This window comes from Lampetra planeri, chromosome 45 (genome assembly GCF_965212315.1).
Source record: "Lampetra planeri chromosome 45, kcLamPlan1.2.h2, whole genome shotgun sequence".
In the NCBI taxonomy this organism is placed as follows: Eukaryota; Metazoa; Chordata; class Hyperoartia; order Petromyzontiformes; family Petromyzontidae; genus Lampetra; species Lampetra planeri.
In genome coordinates this window covers 8,340,251-8,360,808 of record NC_136151.1, presented here as the reverse complement: position 1 = coordinate 8,360,808, position 20,558 = coordinate 8,340,251, and the positions used below count along the sequence as shown (strand labels likewise).

At 50.6% G+C, this 20,558-nt stretch overlaps 2 protein-coding genes across 8 annotated transcripts in view; one reads left to right on the top strand and one right to left on the bottom strand.

The window, feature by feature from the left end:
• The window catches only part of LOC144733097 (uncharacterized), a 46,013-nt gene extending 30,601 nt beyond the window's left edge, over window positions 1–15,412 (top strand). For 3 of the 7 annotated variants that reach the window (XM_078614840.1, XM_078614842.1, XM_078614841.1), the window contains one exon: window positions 1,404–2,614. In XM_078614840.1, the coding sequence (XP_078470966.1) occupies window positions 1,404–2,554 (1,151 nt within the window). In that variant the 3' untranslated portion in view covers window positions 2,555–2,614. Of the gene's footprint in view, window positions 1–1,403; window positions 2,615–3,208; window positions 3,262–7,279; window positions 7,415–10,100; window positions 10,183–10,618; window positions 10,818–15,149 lie in introns of those variants that run through there. The other 4 variants (XM_078614846.1, XM_078614844.1, XM_078614845.1 and 1 more) reach the window with 4 other exon arrangements.
• LOC144733098 (tumor necrosis factor receptor superfamily member 6-like) overlaps window positions 1–20,558 on the bottom strand; it is a 66,384-nt gene that overhangs the window by 27,187 nt on the left and 18,639 nt on the right. The gene's annotated exons all lie outside the window — the stretch shown is intronic.

Genomic DNA, 20,558 nt, shown 5'->3' with positions numbered 1-20,558 from the left:
AAATGTGGAGGGGAAAAAAACTGGAGGACTCAGAGAAAAATCCACGGGGAGAGAGAGAGAGACGCAGACTCCAAATACATGTAACTGCAGGCATCGTCAGAGTCACGGGATCAAACCCATGACCTGCTGCATAGCAGGCGAGGGAATTAACATCTCGCAGGGTCCGGGATTGAATCCACGACCTCTTGCATAGCAGGCGAGGGAATTAACATCTCGCAGGGTCCGGGATTGAATCCATGACCTCCTGCATACCAGGCAAGGTAGTTAACATCTCGCAGGGTCCGGGATTGAATCCACGACCTCTTGCATAGCAGGTGAGGGAATTAACATCTTGCAGGGTCCAGGATTGAATCCACGACCTCTTGCACACCAGGTGAGGTAGTTAACATCTCGCAGGGTCCGGGAACGAACCTACGACCTCCTTGCACACCAGGCGAGGGAGTTAACATCTCGCAGGGTCCGGGGTCGAACCCACGACCTCCTGCGTACCAGGCAAGGTAGTCAACATCTAGCCTCCGCGTTGTGTTTCTTGACCTGGCGGATTTCACCGCAACCATCACCGCCGCCATCACCGCCACCATCACCACCATTACCATCACCGCCACCATCACCGCCACCATCACTGCCACCATCACCACCATCACCGCCACCATCACCGCCACCATCACCGCCACCATCACCACCACCATCACCGCCACCATCACCACCGTCACCACCACCATCACCACCATCACCGCCACCATCACCGCCACCATCACCGCCACCATCACCGCCTCCATCACCACCACCATCACCGCCACCATCACCGCCATCACCGCCATCACCACCGTCACCACCACCATCACCACCATCACCGCCACCATCACCGCCATCACCACCGTCACCACCACCATCACCACCACCATCACCACCACCATCACTGCCGCCATCACCATCACCGCCACCATCACCGCTGCCATCACCGCCACCATCACCGCCACCACCACCACCACCGCCACCATCACTACCATCACTACCATCACCACCACCATCACCACCATCATCGCCGCCATCACCACCATCATCACCGTCACCATCACCGCCACCATCACCAACACTGCCGCTATCACCACCACCACCGTCACCACCATCACCACCATCACTGCCACCATCATCACCACCACCATCACCACCGTCACCACCACCACCATCACCACCGTCACCGTCACCACCGTCACCACCATCACCATCACTGCCGCCATCACCACCACCGCCACCATCACCGCTGCCATCACCGCCACCATCACCGCCACCATCACCGCCACCATCACCGCCACCATCACCGCCACCACCATCACCACCATCACCACCATCACCGCCACCGTCACCACCACCACTACGTCCACTGCGTGCGTGTGTAAAAGACAAGCACACGTGGGAGGCCGCGGGGACAATGAAATTTCGTGAGTGCGGCGTCGACCTCAAGTCCCACCCCTGCATGTTCATCATCTACGTGGAGGCGCTGGATGGCTCCCGAGTGCACGGTACCATCACCACCATCACCACCATCACTACCATCATCACCATCACCACTATCACTACCATTACTACCATCACCACCATCACCACCATCATTACCATCACTACCATTACGACCATCACTACCATCACTACTATCACTACTATCACTACCATTACTACCATCACCACCATCACTACCATCACCACCATCATCACTACCATCACCACTATCACTACCATCACCACTATCATCACTACCATCACTACCATTACTACCATCACTACTATCACCACCATCACTACTATCACCACCATCACCACCATCACTACCATCACTACCATTACTACCATTACTACTATCACTACCATTACTACCATCACCACAATCAGTACCATCACAATCGGTACCATCACCACCATCACCACTATCACTACCATCACTACCATCACCACCATCACTACTATCACCACCATTACTACTATCACCACCATCACCTCTATCACCACTATCACCACCATCACTACCATCACTATCACTACCATCACTACCATTACTACTATCACCACCATTACTACCATCACCACCATCACCACTATCACCACCATCACTACTATCACCACCATCACTACTATCACTACCATTACTACCATCACCACCATCACTACTATCACTACCATTACTACCATCACCACCATCACTACTATCACTACCATTACTACCATCACAATCAGTACCATCACCACAATCGGTACCATCACCACTATTACTACTATCACCACCACCACTATCACAACTATCGCCACCATCACTGGCACTACCATCACCACCACTAAAACCACTATCACTACCATCACAACTATCATCACGTCCACTATCACCACCACCACTAAGACCATCACCACTGCCACTTTCACTACCATCACGACTACCACCACGATCAATACCACCTCCACTATCACCACCACCACTATCAGTCTCTATGTATCTATATGGGTCTCTATATGGGTATCTAAGAGTCTCCATATGGGGTATATGGTCTCTGCAGTAAATTAAGTTATTGTTCCACCATTGGAACCTCATTTGCCAGTAAAAATATGATAATTGGTTTTTTACCCTTCTGGCAACAAAACTGACAACTTTTTTACAAGGAGTCATGTTTACATAGACCACAATACCTGCAGTCATAATGCAAACAAAAAACATAACTCTGATAATGGATGCACTGTCCTTGAAGTTGATTGGTCCACACCCGAGACAGCTTTCCTTAGAGCCTAGTCTCACATAGTGTTGGACCAGATGACGCCAAAAGGCGCACAACTCAAAGACAATGCACCATCAGAGTATGAGAGCTCGGGGTAGAGCATTTACACCATTGGAACCTCATTTGCCAGTAAAAATATGATAATTGGTTTTTTACCCTTCTATCTGGCAACAAAACTGACAACTTTTTTACAAGGAGTCATGTTTACATAGACCACAATACCTGCAGTCATAATGCAAACAAAAAACACAACTCTGATAATGATATGCACTGTCCTTGAAGTTGATTGGTCCACACCCGAGACAGCTTTCCTTAGAGCCTAGTCTCACATGGTGTTGAACCAGATGACGCCATGTATCTCGGTTCCGTGCTCACACCAACTGCAGTACGACCACCAAACTGGATTGTGATTTTTTTTTTCTTCCATTGGTAACTTTCTTCTCCAGAGAACGGAACGGGCTCAGGAAATCTCGCATCCGCCATCACCGATGATGTCAGTGTGAGTGAGTGAGATGTGTGTGTGAGTGTGAGTGAGTGAGCTGTGTGTGTGAGTGAGTGAGATGTGAGTGTGAGTGAGTGAGCTGTGAGTGTGAGTGAGTGAGGTGTGAGTGAGTGAGATGTGAGTGTGAGTGAGTGAGCTGTGTGTGAGTGAGTGAGATGTGAGTGTGAGTGAGTGAGCTGTGTGTGTGAGTGTGAGTGAGTGAGCTGTGTGTGTGAGTGAGCTGTGTGTGTGAGTGAGTGAGATGTGTGTGTGAGTGTGAGTGAGTGAGATGTGAGTGAGCTGTGTGTGTGAGTGTGAGTGAGTGAGCTGTGAGTGTGAGTGAGTGAGCTGTGAGTGTGAGTGAGTGAGCTGTGTGTGAGTGTGTAGGGAGCGGTGGTGTAGTGGTTAATGCTACGATCCTGGCGACCCCGAGTTCAATTCCCGCTCAAGGCCACCAACACCTGTGATAGCGATGATCCGAACCGGTTCCTGGGCCTCCCCTCAGGTCGACTCAGCCTCAAATGAGTACCTGGTGCAGTGGTGTGTAGTGTAGTAAATATCGCCACTGGGGAGACAAAGGCGGTCGGGCTTAGTGCTGGCCACCAGAGGTCACAAACGGGTTTTGATTCCTTATCCGTACCTGGCCGCACCAGGGTCGCAAACGGGTACCCGTACCCGGCCGTACCCGTACCCGGCCGGGTACGGGTAGGGTACGGGTATCGGGTACCCGATTGCGACCTCTCGGACGAAGCCATGTTGCAGGCGCGGGTGGGTTGATTCTAGCAACTTGAATTGTGAGAAGAGACAAGACGTTGGGAAATGAGTGACAAACGGTTACTCACCAGTGACTCACGGCCTACCCGTACCCGGCCGCACCAGGGTCGCAAACGGGTATCCGTACCCGGCCGGGTACGGGTAGCCGGGTATCGGGTAGGGTACGGGTATCGGGTACCCGGTTGCGACCTCTGCTGGCCACCCACCCCCTCGTGTGCCGCATTGCTGGCCATCATAGGCGCTGCAACTCATTAACAGCACTTGCCACGACAGTCTGTTCAGGCTATACGAGGGATCTTTGTCTTTGTTTTTCGTGTGACTTCCCTCGTGACAACGAGCGGAGCGCCGGGTGGCTTTAAAAACAGCAAAGTTGGCACAGCAGGGAGCACAGGTGATGCATCTTAGTTGACCCATGGCACCTGCAGGGTCTGTCCCGTGGCCTCCTCGTGCACCGAGCCTGACACAGCAGTAGAAACCATGACACCTGCATGGTCTGTCTCATGACTTCCTCGTGCACCTAGCCTGGCACAACCTATGGGCACCTGTAGGGTCTGTCCCGTGATCTCGTGCCAGCAGGCGTTCGACACTTCACATGGCCTTAACGTGCACCTAGCCTGGCACAGGCGCCGTGGTGATGTCACCGCCACTTGGTGGCGAATGGCGGTTGTAGTTGGTGTGGTCTTGGCTTCCCCTCCCACGCTTTCTCGCCCATCTCCGCCTTTTCGAATCGGAATTGCCAAATTGACAGATCGCTCATTTTAAAAAATAAAATTTTAACCAGCGCAAACATCAAAGGCAGCATCACATAGCTCGGGGTTGGAGCTGTTACACATTATCGTGGGGGGGGGGGGGCATTTTATACCACAATGTGTGGTTAATGCAGACGTGTGTGTAGTGTGTGTGTGCGGTGTTGCGTATCGTGTATAGTGGTGTAGTGCAGTGCAGTGTGTAGTATTTATACACTACACTGCTATACATTGCACAACTATACTACATTTGCAACTAATTTATTTAGAACTGATTTCGATTTAAAGCTTTCGTGACTGCAGGGATTCATCTTCTTGGTTCTTTCGGTAAAGTCGTCACGTAGAAGGGAAATAATAAAATAATAAAAATAAAACATAATAAAATACAATTTTGTCATAAAATACGTAGAAGGGAAATAATAAAAATAATAGAAATGCAACATAAAATAATAAAACATACTAAAATAATAAAACATAATAAAATTATAAAAAGAAAACAATAAAATTATAAAACATTATAAAATAATAAAAATAAAACATAATAAAATACAATTCTCACGACGTTTCGGCCACAATGAAAGCAGCCGTCCTCAGGTGAAGAACAGGTCTGTCATTCAGACGCTGTCTGTCCGACAGACCTGTTCTTCACCTGAGGACGGCTGCTTGCGTTGTGGCCGAAACGTCGTGAGAATTATTTTATTATGTTTTATTTTTATTATTGTATTACTTCCCTTCTATTTATAACTGCTTTGTGTTTAGCTTGTTGGCCTTCCTCCACACCTCAAATTTCTGCGGTTGACTTATGTACGGTGCCAAAGAAGTTAATTGTACGTACATGATAGTGGTGGTGGTGGTGATGATGATGGTGGTGGCGGTGATGTTAATGATGTTACCGTCTGGAACGCTCTTCCCATTAGATTTTAGGAAACCGCTGGGGAGCTATGATGCACTTTTAAATCATCATCTAGGCCTGACAAATTAATTTATCTAGAACTGTTTGTTGTTGTGGTTAGTTTGTTATTACCACCTACACCTCCGGTTAGCACGTTTGACTAAGTATGGTGCCAAATAAGTTCAAGACATATCCACCCACTTAACCACCCACTCACTCACCCACACACCTACTCACCCACTCACCTACTCACTCACCCACCTACTCACTCACCCACTCACCCACCTACTCACACATTCACCCACCCATCCATCCACCTACTCACTCAGCCACTCACCCACACACTCACCCACTCACCCACCTTCTCACACACTCACCCACCCATCCATCCACCTACTCACTCACCCACTCACCCACCTACTCACACACTCACCCACCCATCCATCCACCTACTCACTCACCCACTCACCCACCTACTCACACACTCACCCACCCATTCATCCACCTACTCACTCACCCACTCACCCACCTACTCACACACTCACCCACCCATCCATTCACCTAGTCACTCACCCACCTACTCACACACTCACCCACCCATTCATCCACCTAGTCACTCAGCCACTCACCCACACACTCACTCACCCACTCACCCACCTCACACACTCACCCACCCATTCATCCACCTACTCACTCACCCACCTACTCACACACACACTCACCCACTCACTCACCCACCTACTCACACACTCACCCACCTACTCACTCACCCACCTACTCACACACTCACCCACCCATTCACCCACCTACTCACTCAGCCACTCACCCACACACTCACCCACTCACCCACCCATTCATCCACCTACTCACTCACCCACACACTCACACACTCACCCACCCACTCACTCACCCACCTACTCACACTCACCCACCTACTCACCCACCTACTCACACACTCACCCACCCATTCACCCACCTACTCACTCAGCCACTCACCCACACACTCACCCACTCACCCACCCATTCATCCACCTACTCACTCACCCACTCACCCACCTACTCACACACTCACCCACCCATTCACCCACTCACTCAGCCACTCACCCACTCACCCACCTACTCCCACACTCACCCACCCATCCATTCACCTAGTCACTCAGCCACTCACCCACACACCCACCCACTCACCCACCCACTCACTCACCCACTCACCCACCCACTCACTCACCCACTCACCCACCTTCTCACTCACCCACTCACCCACTCACTCACCCACCCACTCACTCACCCACTCACCCACCAACCCACTCACCCACCAACCCACTCACTCACCCACCCACCCACTCACCCACACACTCACTCACCCACTCACCCACTCACTCACCCACCCACTCACTCACCCACTCACCCACCAACCCACTCACTCACTCACCCACCCACTCACCCACCCACCCACCCACTCACCCACCCACTCACCCACCCACCCACTCACCCACTCACCCACACACTCACCCACACACCTGCAGTTAGCACGGTTGGCTACGAACATGCACCAAAGATGTTCAACGTACACACACACACGTACGTCGATAATTTATCAAGTTCGTTCTGCGTTTTGCTTCAGGAGACGGACTGTCTTGAGGAGGAGTCTGATGATGATGATGAGGAGGAGGATGACGAGGAGATGCAACGTGAATTGAAACGAAGGAGGAGTGATGAACATGATGACGAAGATGATGACAATGGCAGAGCTTTAACGGTTCGTACAACCTTCACCATCAGCCACGTGAAAGTGATGAGCAACGTGAATTCAAACGGAGGAGCAATGATGATGATGATGGGTGCCATGGTGGCTAGGAGGTGTTAAGGCGGCGTTGAAGGTGGTGGTGATGGTGGTGATGGTGGTGGTGATGGTGGCGGTGAAAACCACCAGGTCAGGAAACAAAACCCGTCACCACCCGACACAGCCAACTAGTAAGGGTTGTCACATGAACAGAACGTGCCAATTCGTCACTAGTACAGCACTAGTGTAGAGTAGTGTATAGTGTAGTGTATAGTAGTGTAGTGTATAGTGTAGTGTAATGTATAGTGTAGTGTATATTGTAGTGTAATGTATAGTGTAGTGTATATTGTAGTGTATAGTGTAATGTATAGTGTAGTGTATAGTGTAGTATATAGTCTAGTGTATAGTGTAGTGTATAGTGTAGTGTATAGTAGTGTATACTGTAGTGTATAGTAGTGTATAGTGTAGTGTATAGTAGTGTGGTGTAGTGTATAGTAGTGTATAGTGTAGTGTATAGTGTAGTGTAATGTGTAGTGTATAGTGTATAGTGTAGTGTATAGTGTAGTGTATAGTAGTGTAGTATAGTGTGTAGAGTACTGTATAGTGTAGTGTATAGTAGTGTAGTGTATAGTGTAGTGTATAGTAGAGTAGTGTATAATGTAGTGTACAGTAGTGTATAGTAGTGTAGTGTATAGTGTAGTGTATATTGTAGTGTATAGTGTAATGTATAGTGTAGTGTATAGTAGTGTAGTGTATAGTGTAGTGGGTAGTGTATAGTAGTGTAGTGTATAGTAGTGTAGTGTATAGTGTAGTGTATAGTAGTGTAGTGTATAATAGTGTAGTGTATAGTGTAGTGTATAGTAGTGTAGTGTATAGTGTGTAGTGTATAGTAATGTAGTGTATAGTGTAGTGTGATGTAGTGTATAGTAGTGTAGTATACTAGTACATCACACCAGTATGTTGGAGAGCAAAGCCACAACATTCACAATCTGAGTACGACGTTTCGCCAGTAATTACAACCAGCTTCATCAGGCGACAGCCAGATTTGTGGAGAAGTCTCTTGCTGTTTCGTTACTTATATAGAAGTGTAGATGTGGTGACCACGATTCTACGCTCTTGCGCAAAGTGGAGGGCGGGGAGATTACTGAGTCAACGTACATTATGCGTGTGCATGATGCGAGCCCTTTGATGTTGTCCTTCCTGTTTATTGTGAGTATTAAAATAGCCGTACAAACGTTAATCCCTATTGAAGTGCGCTGCCCTTTATAAGGCAGCATATGTCTACACTACCGCTCTCTCTTACAAACAAGAGGCATCCATTTCTGAAGTTCCCCACACATCACACAATGGTGTATGTTGTCGATAGTGAAACCAAACTCGTGACTAGCCCCACCAGGATTTCCCCTTCACGCTGTGTTCACAAAGGACAAACATCCCCCCCATCTCATGCCTCTTAACAAGCTGTTACTGAGTAGCGAGTTACAGCAGCACCAGGGACGGAATGGCCACCGCCCATACAAAGACACATACACAGAGATACATACAAATACACAGATACACACGGATACAGAGAGATACATACAGAGATGCACAGATACATACACACACAGATACACATACATACAGATACAGAGAGACACACAGATACATACAAATACAGAGATACACACGGATACAGAGAGGTACATACAGAGATGCACAGATACAGAGAGACGCACACGGAGATACATACACAAATACATATACACAAACAGAGATACAAACACATAAATACACACACAGATACACACACACACATACACACAGATGCACATACAAAAAATACAAAGATCTCTCATGTAAAGACTCCCAACAGACTGCAGGGGAAAGTGCTGTTAGTGAATTGCCGTGCCTATGAAGGCTACCACCACTTGTGGCACACACACACAGAGGGGTGAGTGGCCAGCACCACGCCCGTCCAGCCGCATAAAGTGTGCTGTGTACTTTCAAATCGAGATTGAAACTCGTTTCTTTAGAACTGCCGCTTGTTGTTGAGGTTGTAGTCTGTTGTCCTTTCCCCTCGCACCTCTGATTTGGCGCGATTGGCAACGTACACCAACCCACCCATTCAGTCATTCACACACCCACCCATTCACCCACCCACCCATTCACTCACCGATTCATCCACCCATTCACCCACCCACCCATTCATTCACCCACCCATTCACTCATCCACCCATTCACCCACTTATTCACCCACCCACTTATTCACCCACCCACCCATTCACCCACCCACCCACCCATTCACCCACCCACCCACCCATTCACCCATTCATCCACCCATTCACCCACCCATTCACTCACCCATTCACCCACCCACTTACCCACCCATTCACCCACCCACCCACTCATTCACCCACCCACCCACTCATTCACTCACCCACCCACTCATTCACCCACTCATTCACTCACCCACCCACCCATTCACCCACCCACTCATTCACCCACCCACCCACTGACCCACACACCTCTGATTAGCCACCTATGTAACGTTCTCACCCCGTGACCCCTACCGGCCCATCTGTGAACAAAGAACTTTATAGCTCTTTGTATTCATCCACTTCGCAGTCGACACACTGATCCTGAAGATTCCGTCACTGCGTCCGTTCCCCCCCTTCCTCAGCAGGGGAGTGACTCGTCACGAGCCTCGGAACTCCACTCCACAGGGAGCGGGAGGAGGAGTGGACAGGAGACGATCGCACATGGTGAGTGAGCGTCAGTAGGTACGGTGTGGTGTATAGTAGTGTAGTGCATAGTAGTGTGTAGTGCATAGTAGTGTATAGTAGATTATGTATGTTGAACTTCTTTGGCACCGTACAGAGCCATCCGTGCTAATCGGAGGTGTACGGCTCAGTGAGTGTGCGGCTGGGTGAGTGTGAGAGGTGGCTGAGTGAGTGGGTGAGTAAGTGAGTGGGTGAGTAAGTGTGTGGGTGAGTGTGTGGGTGAGTGTGTGGGTGAGTGTGTGGGTGAGTGTGTGGGTGTGAGAGGTGGCTGAGTGGGTGGGTGGCTGAGTGAATGAGTGTGTGGGTGAGTGTCTGGGTGAGTTGAGTGGGTGAGTGGATAAATATTCTGAACTCTCTGACCCCACCCTGACTGGAACATCTATGAACCAAAAAACATGTTCATGGCTATCTGTGTTAGCAGATGGCCAGGCCACTGCTGCTGCTGCTGCAATCTCCACTCAACGCAGTGACAGGGACGGATGGCACGCACGCTCCGAGATTGTCACGGAACCAGCCAAGGATGGTGCTGATGGTGCTGATGGTGCTGATGGTGGTGATGGTGGTGATGATCTTAAAGCTGTAAGCCAGCTAGGAAGATGGGCCAGAGCCATTTTTGGGTAAGGATTATGGTGATGATGATAACAACAATGATGGTGGTGGTGATGGTGGTCATGGTCGTGGTGCTGGTGATGACGGTGCTGGTGATGGTGCTGATGATGATGGTGGATCCTCAGATGGCTCCTTCCTCACGTTTGGGGTGATGGCTTTGCAGATTGTGTAGTCAGAATATCCATTCTAGATTTGAAGCTTTCGTGACTGCAAGGATTCATATTCTTAGGTTTTTTTCGGTAAAGTCACGTAGATAAAATGTTTTAATTAAAATTAATAAAAGTAAAATAAAATAAACAAAATAAAAATCACGGCGTTTCGGAGGCAACACAAACCTCCGTCTTCAGGTGGAACCGTCACAGCACGAAAGCTGTATCACTTAAAATTAATAAAATAAAAATCACGACGTTTCGGAGGCAACACAAGCATCCGTCTTCAGGTGGAACCGTCACAGCACGAAAGCTGTATCACTTAAAATTAATAAAAATAAAATTAAAATCACGGCGTTTCGGAGGCAACACAAGCATCCGTCTTCAGGTGGAATCGTCACAGCACGATAGCTGTATCACTTAAAATTAATAAAATAAAAATCACGGCGTTTCGGAGGCAACACAAGCATCCGTCTTCAGGTGGAACCGTCACAGCACGATAGCTGTATCACTTAAAATTAATAAAAATAAAATAAAAATCAGGACGTTTCGGAGGCAACACAAGCACCCGTCTTCAGGTGGAACCGTCACAGCACGAAAGCTGTATCACTTAAAATTAATAAAATAAAAATCAGGACGTTTCGGAGGCAACACAAGCACCCGTCTTCAGGTGGAACCGTCACAGCACGAAAGCTGTATCACTTAAAATTAATAAATAAAAAAAATCACGGCGTTTAGGAGGCAACACAAGCCATCCGTCTTCAGGTGGAACCGTCACAGCACGATAGCTGTATCAAGTGATACAGCAATCGTACTTTTATTAAAAAAAATTACCTACGTGACTTTACCGAAAAAACTTAAGAATCGGAATATCCATTTGCCTTGAGAGCTTGGTGTACGTGTTTGCTGTGCCTATCATCCGGGCATAACTGCTACTCGTTTGTATCTAGATTTGAAGCTTTCGTGACTGCAGGAATCCATACTCAATTTGGTTCTTTCGGTAAAGTCACGTAGGTAGATAAAATAAAACAAAATAAATCACGACGTTTCGGGCGCAACACAAGCGCACGTCATCAGGTAGTTTACTTTAGTCTATGGGTCTATCTGGGTCTCTGTGTCTTTGCATTTCTGTGGGTCTCTATGGGTCTGTATGTATCTTCATGATTCTCGGTCTCCCAACGATTATCTAGGTATCTCTGTGGGTCTCTATGTATCTCTCTGGGTCTGTATGTATCTCCATACCAACTCTATGTACAGTATCTCTACGTGTCTCTTAAGGGTCTCTAGGTATCTCTACGCGTTCAAAGTATTTGGTTACTGCTATGAATATCCACGTGATGATGATATCAGCCACTCGATTGAGCTGCTAACATTGAGTGTTGATGGCCAGGTGGCTGCTTCTGATAAAGACCTACACAGCCTTACACCTGGTACAAAAAACACATTCCTACTGCGGAGGGAGCTGGTAGGAACGTTGGGTTGCTCGGTCAATGGCCTGCAGGGTCAACGGCGGCGTGGTGTATTCCGCAAATATGGCCGACTGTGAGGGCGGGCACAAGCCGGCGTGAGTAGGTGAAACGTTGAGTTTTATAAGGGCACCACGGGGTGACCAGCCCCTCCCCCACCTAGCCCCACCCCTCCCACCCCCCACCCAGCCCCACCCTCCCCACCCAGCCCCTCCCCACCCTCCCCACCCAGCCCCTCCCCACCCTCCCCACCCAGCCCCTCCCCACCCTCCCCACCCAGCCCCTCCCCACCCTCCCCTCTCCACCCAGCCCCTCCCCACCCTCCCCTCTCCACCCAGCCCCTCCCCACCCTCCCCTCCCCACCCAGCCCCTCCCTCCCCACCCTCCCCTCTCCACCCAGCCCCTCCCCACCCTCCCCTCTCCACCCAGCCCCACCCCTCCCATTTTTTGATGCACGACGGACGGACACAATAATCCCCTGTGGGCTGGTGTAACCAGGAGGTTCCTACCAGTATAAAACAAAGTTTAGTTTTAGTAGTGGCTGATGTCATCGTGCGGACATAGCAGCAGCCAAATACTGTACGTGTGTGTGTAGTGTCTTGTTAATCACTCGGACTGACACGTTGTAACAAGTCGCCTGCTTACACTTTTTTCGATTTAAAGCTTTCGCAACTGCAGGGATTCATATTCTTGGTTCTTTCGGTAAAGTCATCACGTAGAAGGGAAATAATACAACAATACAATTCTCACGACGTTTCGATTGCAACACAAGCAATCATCATCAGGTGTGATCAGGTGTGATGCTGATGGCTTGTGTTGCAATCGAAACGTCGTGAGAATTTTATTGTTTACCGAAAGAACCAAGATTATGCTTACACTTTATTAACCCATTTCTGCACCAGTTGTAGGCACACCTATCGCTATCTAAACGGTCACTTTTCTTGCTAACCTGTTCCCCACTCTTATCTACGTTACACCTCACCTAACCTGCACATAGCAGCTCACCTATCAGCAGCTTCTCCACACAGAGGCTTTGCACACAGCAATTCTACATCTCCACCGCTGTCCCTGGAGCAGAGGTCGCAAGCGGGTTTTGATTCCTTACCCGTACCCGGCCGCACCAGGGTCGCAAACGGGTACCCGTACCCGGCCGGGTACGGGTAGCCAGGTATCGGGTAGGGTACGGGTATCGGGTACCCGATTGCGACCTCTGGGATGAAGCCATGTTGCAGGCGCGGGTGGGTTGATTCTAGGAACTTGAATTGTGAGAAGAGACAAGACGTTGGGAAATGAGTGACAAACGGTGACTCACCAGTAACTCACGGTCTACCCGTACCCGTACCCGGCCGGGTACGGGTAGCCGGGTATCGGGTAGGGTACGGGTATCGGGTACCCGGTTGCAACCTCTGCCCTGGAGCGGCCGCGGCGAGATGTCTTCACTCAGCGACTAATCCTGAGCTCGCGCACGCCCCAGCTTGCATCTACCCCGCTCATCCCGAGCCCTCAAGTGCTTCCTCTCAAGCTGCCGATAATCCGTCGCCAGTTGGCCCATCAATCAACCTCTTTGGCAGCAACCTCAGGTCGCATTCCATGTACCCACTCGACCTCGGTTGCACCCTGTTTCTCTCGTTAATTAGGTGGCGGTTTGCTCGCGCAACTCCATGTTGAATTTCGATTTAAAGCTTTCGTGACTGCAGGGATTCATCTTCTTGGTTCTTTCGGTAAAGTCGTCACGTAGAAGGGAAATAATACAATGATAAAAATAAAACAATAAAATACAATTCTCACGACGTTTCGGCCACAACGCAAGCAGCCGTCCTCAGGTGAAGAACAGGTCTGTCGGAAAGACAGCGTCTTACATAGACAAAGCTCCCCCATGTAGCATTCAGACTCTGTCTTTCCGACAGACCTGTTCTTCACCTGAGGACGGCTGCTTGCGTTGTGGCCGAAACGTCGTGAGAATTATTTTATTATGTTTTATTTTTATTATTTTATTATTTCCATTCTACGTGATGACTTTACCGAAAGAACCAAGAAGATGGACTCCATGTTGCACGCGCAACTCCATGTTGCATGCGTGTACCTGCTTAGCCCTCAAATGCTCTCGGTCGACTGTGTGTGCGCACCGCGTATTTTACCGCACTACACACATGTATAGGAGACTCAGAGAGAGACCCAGATCCCCATATAGAGACCCAGAGACCCATATAGATACATAGATACCCATATAGATAGACCTACAGACACACATAGAGACCCACAGATATACACAGAGACACACAGAGACCCACAGATATACACATAGACCCACAGATATACAGAGACACAGAGAGACCCACAGATATACACAGAGACACACAGAGACCCACAGATATACACAGAGACACACAGAGACCCACAGATATACACAGACACACACAGAGACCCACAGATATACACAGAGACACACAGAGACACACAGATATACAGAGACACAGAGAGACCCACAGAGACACACAGAGACACACAGAGACGCACAGATATACAGAGACACAGAGAGACCCACAGACCAAACTAAACTGAGCTAGGCAGCGCTACCAGTGGAAACAATCGTCATCATCACGACGATGTTGACGCTGCTGTTTCTAAGTTTGTGTCGGGTCTTTTCATGCTGCTGCTTGCTGCTAGCGCCTCCCGATCTGCATCAGACGCTGACTCCCAAACCTCCCGGCGTCTTCTCTTGCAGACTCCTCAAGCTGCCGCTGAAGCTGTTTGGATACTGAGGGGGGAAACGCGCAACCGGGGTGAGGGGGAGATCATCATCGGTGGAGTCGAGGAATTTACCGGAGCGTCCGTGTGTGCGTGTGTGTGAGTGTGCGTGGGTACGCGTGAGTGCGTGTGAGCGTGTGTGCATGTGAGTGTGTGTGAGTGTGTATGTGCTTGGGTGTGTGTGAGTGTGTATGCGTGAGTGCGTGAGTACATGCGGATGGATGCGTGCGGATGGATGCGTGCGGGTGCGTGCGTGGGGGCATGTGTGAGCGTGTGAGCATGTGAGTGCGTGTGAGTGTGTGCGTGTGTATGTGTGCGTGGGTGTGTACACGTGAGTGCGTGTGAGCATGTGAGTGTGTGGGCGTGCGGGTGTGTGGGTGTGTGCGTGCGTGTGTACGCGTGAGTGCGTGCGAACGTGCGGGCGTGCGTGAGCGTGTGCGTGCGGGCGTGCGGGAGCGTGGGTGTGTGAGCATCTGGACATGCGTGAGAATGGGTGCGGCTGTGTACATGCGGATGGGTGCGTGCTTGGTGCGTGCGTGGGGGCGGGCGTGTGTGCGTGTGTGCGTGTGTGGCTAAAGCACAGCAGTCATCTCATTCATCTCAGTCGACCCGTGGCACCTGCTGGGTCTGCCCCGTGACCTCCTGCCAGCGGGCGTTCGACACTTCACGTGGTAGCCTCAAGGTGCACATGGCCTGGCACAAGCGTCGTGGTGACGTCACCGCCACTTAGTGGCGAATGGCGGTTGTTGTTGATATGGTGTGCACGTGTGTGTGTATGTGTGGCGTGTATCTGTGTGGGGAGCCGTGGCGCTTCGGTTAGCGCTACGCTGCGCTACGAACCCCGCAGAGGCCCGAGGCTCGATTCCCGCTCATGGCCACAAACACCGGTGACAGCGATTATCTGAACCGGTACCTGGGGCCTCCCCTAGGTCGACTCGGCCTCAAATGAATACCCCGTGCCATGGCGTGTAGTAAACATCGCTAGCACTGGGGGAGAGACAAAGGCGGGCGGGCGTGGTGCTGGCCACCCACCCCCTCTGTGTGTGCCACAGTGCCGGTAGCCTTCATAGGCGCTGCTGCTGCTACTCGCCACTAACAGCACTTGCCCCAGCATTCTGTTCAGGCTACACGGGGGATCTTTGTCTTTGTTGGGGGCGGTTGCCATCTGCCGGTCATCTCAGTCGGTCAACCCATGGCACCTGCAGGGTCTGTCACGTGACCTCCTCCTGCACCGAGCCTCGCACAGCAGCAGTCAACCAATGGGCACCTGCAGGGTCTGTCACGTGACCTCCTCCTGCACCTAGCCTGGCACAGCAGCAGTCAACCAATGGGCACCTGCAGGGTCTGTCACGTGACCTCCTCCTGCACCTAGCCTGGCACAGCAGCAGTCAACCAATGGGCACCTGGAGGGTCTGTCACATGACCTCCTGCACCTAGCCTGGCACAGCAGTCAACCCATGGCACCTGCAGGGTCTGTCACATGACCTCCACCTGCACCTAGCCTGGCACAGCAGCAGTCAACCCATGCCACCTGCAGGATCTGTCCTGTGACCTCCACCTGCACCTAGCCTGGCACAGCAGCAGTCAACCCATGCCACCTGCAGGATCTGTCCCGTGACCTCCTCCTGCACCTAGCCTGGCACAGCAGCAGTCAACCAATGGGCACCTGGAGGGTCTGTCACGTGACCTCCTGTACCTAGCCTGGCACAGCAGTCAACCCATGGCACCCGCAGGGTCTGTCACGTGACCTCCTGCACCTAGCCTGGCACAGCAGCAGTCAACCCATGGGCACCTGCAGGGTCTGTCACGTGACCTCCTCCTGCACCTAGCCTGGCACAGCAGCAGTCAACCAATGGGCACCTGCAGGGTCTGTCACGTGACCTCCTCCTGCACCTAGCCTGGCACAGCAGCAGTCAACCCATGGCACCTGCAGGGTCTGTCACGTGACCTCCTGCACCTAGCCTGGCACAGCAGCAGTCAACCAATGGGCACCTGGAGGGTCTGTCACGTGACCTCCACCTGCACCTAGCCTGGCACAGCTGCAGTCAACCCATGGCACCCGCAGGGTCTGTCACGTGACCTCCTGCACCTAGCCTGGCACAGCAGCAGTCAACCCATGGGCACCTGCAGGGTCTGTCACGTGACCTCCTCCTGCACCTAGCCTGGCACAGCAGCAGTCAACCAATGGGCACCTGCAGGGTCTGTCACGTGACCTCCTCCTGCACCTAGCCTGGCACAGCAGCAGTCAACCAATGGGCACCTGCAGGGTCTGTCATGTGACCTCCTCCTGCACCTAGCCTGGCACAGCAGCAGTCAACCCATGGCACCTGCAGTGTCTGTTCCGTGACCTCCTGCACCTAGCCTGGCACAGCAGCAGTCAACCAATGGGCACCTGGAGGGTCTGTCACGTGACCTCCACCTGCACCTAGCCTGGCACAGCTGCAGTCAACCCATGGCACCCGCAGGGTCTGTCACGTGACCTGCACCTAGCCTGGCACAGCAGCAGTCAACCCATGGGCACCTGCAGGGTCTGTCACGTGACCTCCTCCTGCACCTAGCCTGGCACAGCAGCAGTCAACCAATGGGCACCTGCAGGGTCTGTCACGTGACCTCCTCCTGCACCTAGCCTGGCACAGCAGCAGTCAACCAATGGGCACCTGCAGGGTCTGTCACGTGACCTCCTCCTGCACCTAGCCTGGCACAGCAGCAGTCAACCCATGGCACCTGCAGGGTCTGTTCCGTGACCTGCACCTAGCCTGGCACAGCAGCAGTCAACCAATGGGCACCTGGAGGGTCTGTCACGTGACCTCCACCTGCACCTAGCCTGGCACAGCTGCAGTCAACCCATGGCACCTGCATCGTCTGTCCCCTGACCTGCCACTTCACGTGAGTGCTTCTAACGTGCACCTAGCCTGGCACAAGCGCCGTGGTGCCGTCACCGCCACCGAGTGTTGAACGGCGGCGGTTGTTGAAGTTGTAGTTGGTTAGCGCGACGCTTTGTTGATGCGCCGATGTTTGAGTCACGTTCTGAACACCCCCGCCGTGCGTGACCCCCTTGAAATGTGCGATGCAAAAGAGCTTGATAGGTCTTCGGATTTCCTCTGCCTGCAGTCTCAATAAAGATTCTGATGCCTTCTGCTGCTGCTTGGTCTCTGTGGGGTCTGTCTGGTTCTATGTGGGTCTCTGTGTGGGTCTCTATGGGTATCTGTGGGTCTTTGGTTCTATTAGAGTTTATACTGGTAGGAACGAAGTGAACCAGCCTACAATAGATTATATCGTCCGTCCGTGTAGCAACATCGCCCCCTACTGCAAACACTTGGCAGGACCCTACAAAAACCTTTACCCTCAGTGAGGCTTTCCTGGCTAAACAAGTGTAATAATACATTATGTTTATATTCTTTGGTTATTCGTTCCTACCAGCCCACCCCGCAGGGACCTGTTATGGGTATTTGTGTCTCTATGGGGTCTCTGTGGGTCTCTGGTTCTATAGGAGTTTATATGGGTCTTTGTGTCTCTATGGGGTCTGTCTGGTTCTATGTGGGTCTCTGTGAGTATCTGGTTCTATAGGAGTTTCTGTCGGTCTCTGGTTCTAAGTTAATCTCCGTGTCTGTGTGGGCCGCTGGTTCTATCTGTGTTTCTGGTTCTATACGAGTCTCTGATTCTATATAGGTCTCTGGTGCTATTCGAGTCTCTGGGTCTCTGGTTCTATACGGGTCTCTGGTTCTATATGGGTCTGGTTCTATTCGAGTCTCTGGTTCTATATGGGTCTCTGGTGCTATACGAGTCTCTGGGTCTCTGGTTCTATGAGCCTCTCATTCTAAACAGGTCTCGATGGAGGCTCTAAGTTCAGATGAATTTTGTTGCCCCAAAAAATTCCCAAGTGTCATAAAGGAAACTGACAATCGCACCTTTCATCCGCGCTCGGGCATCGTACAACGCTGATAGTGTGTGCAGCTGTGTGTGTCTTTGTGTGTAGCTGTGTGTGTGTATAGTGGGGAGCGGTAGTGGAACGGTTAGCGCGCTGCACTACGAACCTGGCGACCCGGGTTCGATTCCCGCTCACGGCCAACACCGGTGACGATTATCTGAACCGGTCCTGGGCCTCAAATGAGTACCTGGTGCGGTGTGTAAACATCGCCACTGGGGAGAGAAAGGCGGCTGGGCGTGGTGCTGGCCACCCACTCACTCGTGTGCCTTGCTGGTGCTGCTACATGCTAACAGCACTTGCCCCAGCCGTCTGTTAAAGGCTATAGGGGGGATCTTTGTCTATATGTGTGCTTTATATAAACCCGCACAGATAACGCTTTTAGGGCACGCTGACTTTTGCCCACCACCTCCCTAAAGATAAGGTTTCTTTAAGGGCACCTCCGTTTTGCCCGGTTGGCTACGTACGGTGCGAAAGAGATGCGACGTACATACACCGCACTAACCTATCAAAGTAATTCTATAGGTCGCTGATGATACTCCAGATCAGCGTGCATGGAGACAATCCAGAGACTGGCAAAGTGACTGCTGTAGAAGGACGGGCTGATGAAAATCCTGAACAGTGCGTGGAATTTTTCGATTTTAAGCGTTCGTGACTGCAGGGATTCATCTTCTTGGTTCTTTCGGTAAAGTCTTCACGTAGAATGGAAATAATAAAAGAATAGAAATAAACCATAATAAAATAATTGTCACGACGTTTCGGCCACAACGCAAGCAGCCGTCCTCAGGTGAAAACCATGACCTGATTTTCACCTGAGGACGGCTGCTTGCGTTGTGGCCGAAACGTGAGAATTATTTTATTATGTTTTATTTTTATTACTTTATTATTTCCATTCTACGTGATGACTTTACCGAAAGAACCAAGAAGTGTGCGTGGAGACAAGCCAGAGACTGCACTGGTCCATGCAGCAGCACAGGCTGAGGAACCTCAACATAACAAAAAACGGTGCCTTAGAGGCAAGTCCGTCACTCAGCTGCAGCAAAGAAGAAACAACCCAGACTGGAACAGCAGCTTTAGCTTACCAACCGGAGATCGGATTATTATTAAATTACACTGGTCAACACACTTTTTCTGGCATAAGGTATTCCAACGGTATTAAGGTAATTTTGGGGTGCTGATTCCAAATCTGGCATCAGTTTTTGTCTATCACGTCAGGTTTTTGAGATATCAAATATTGCATTTTCAATAAAAACTGCAGAAGAAAAATATTAAATAAATGTGGATATCTACATAAAATTATATTATAAACACACTATCCTAAAAATACAGCACCATATTTTAACACTAAAGCAGTCACTGACTCGCAACAACTTGCAATCATAAGTGACAGAGTTAATTTCGGGTAAAATCAATGAAAATGGGGTATGCCGATAGCATAAAAATGAGATGTGATAGAGCAAA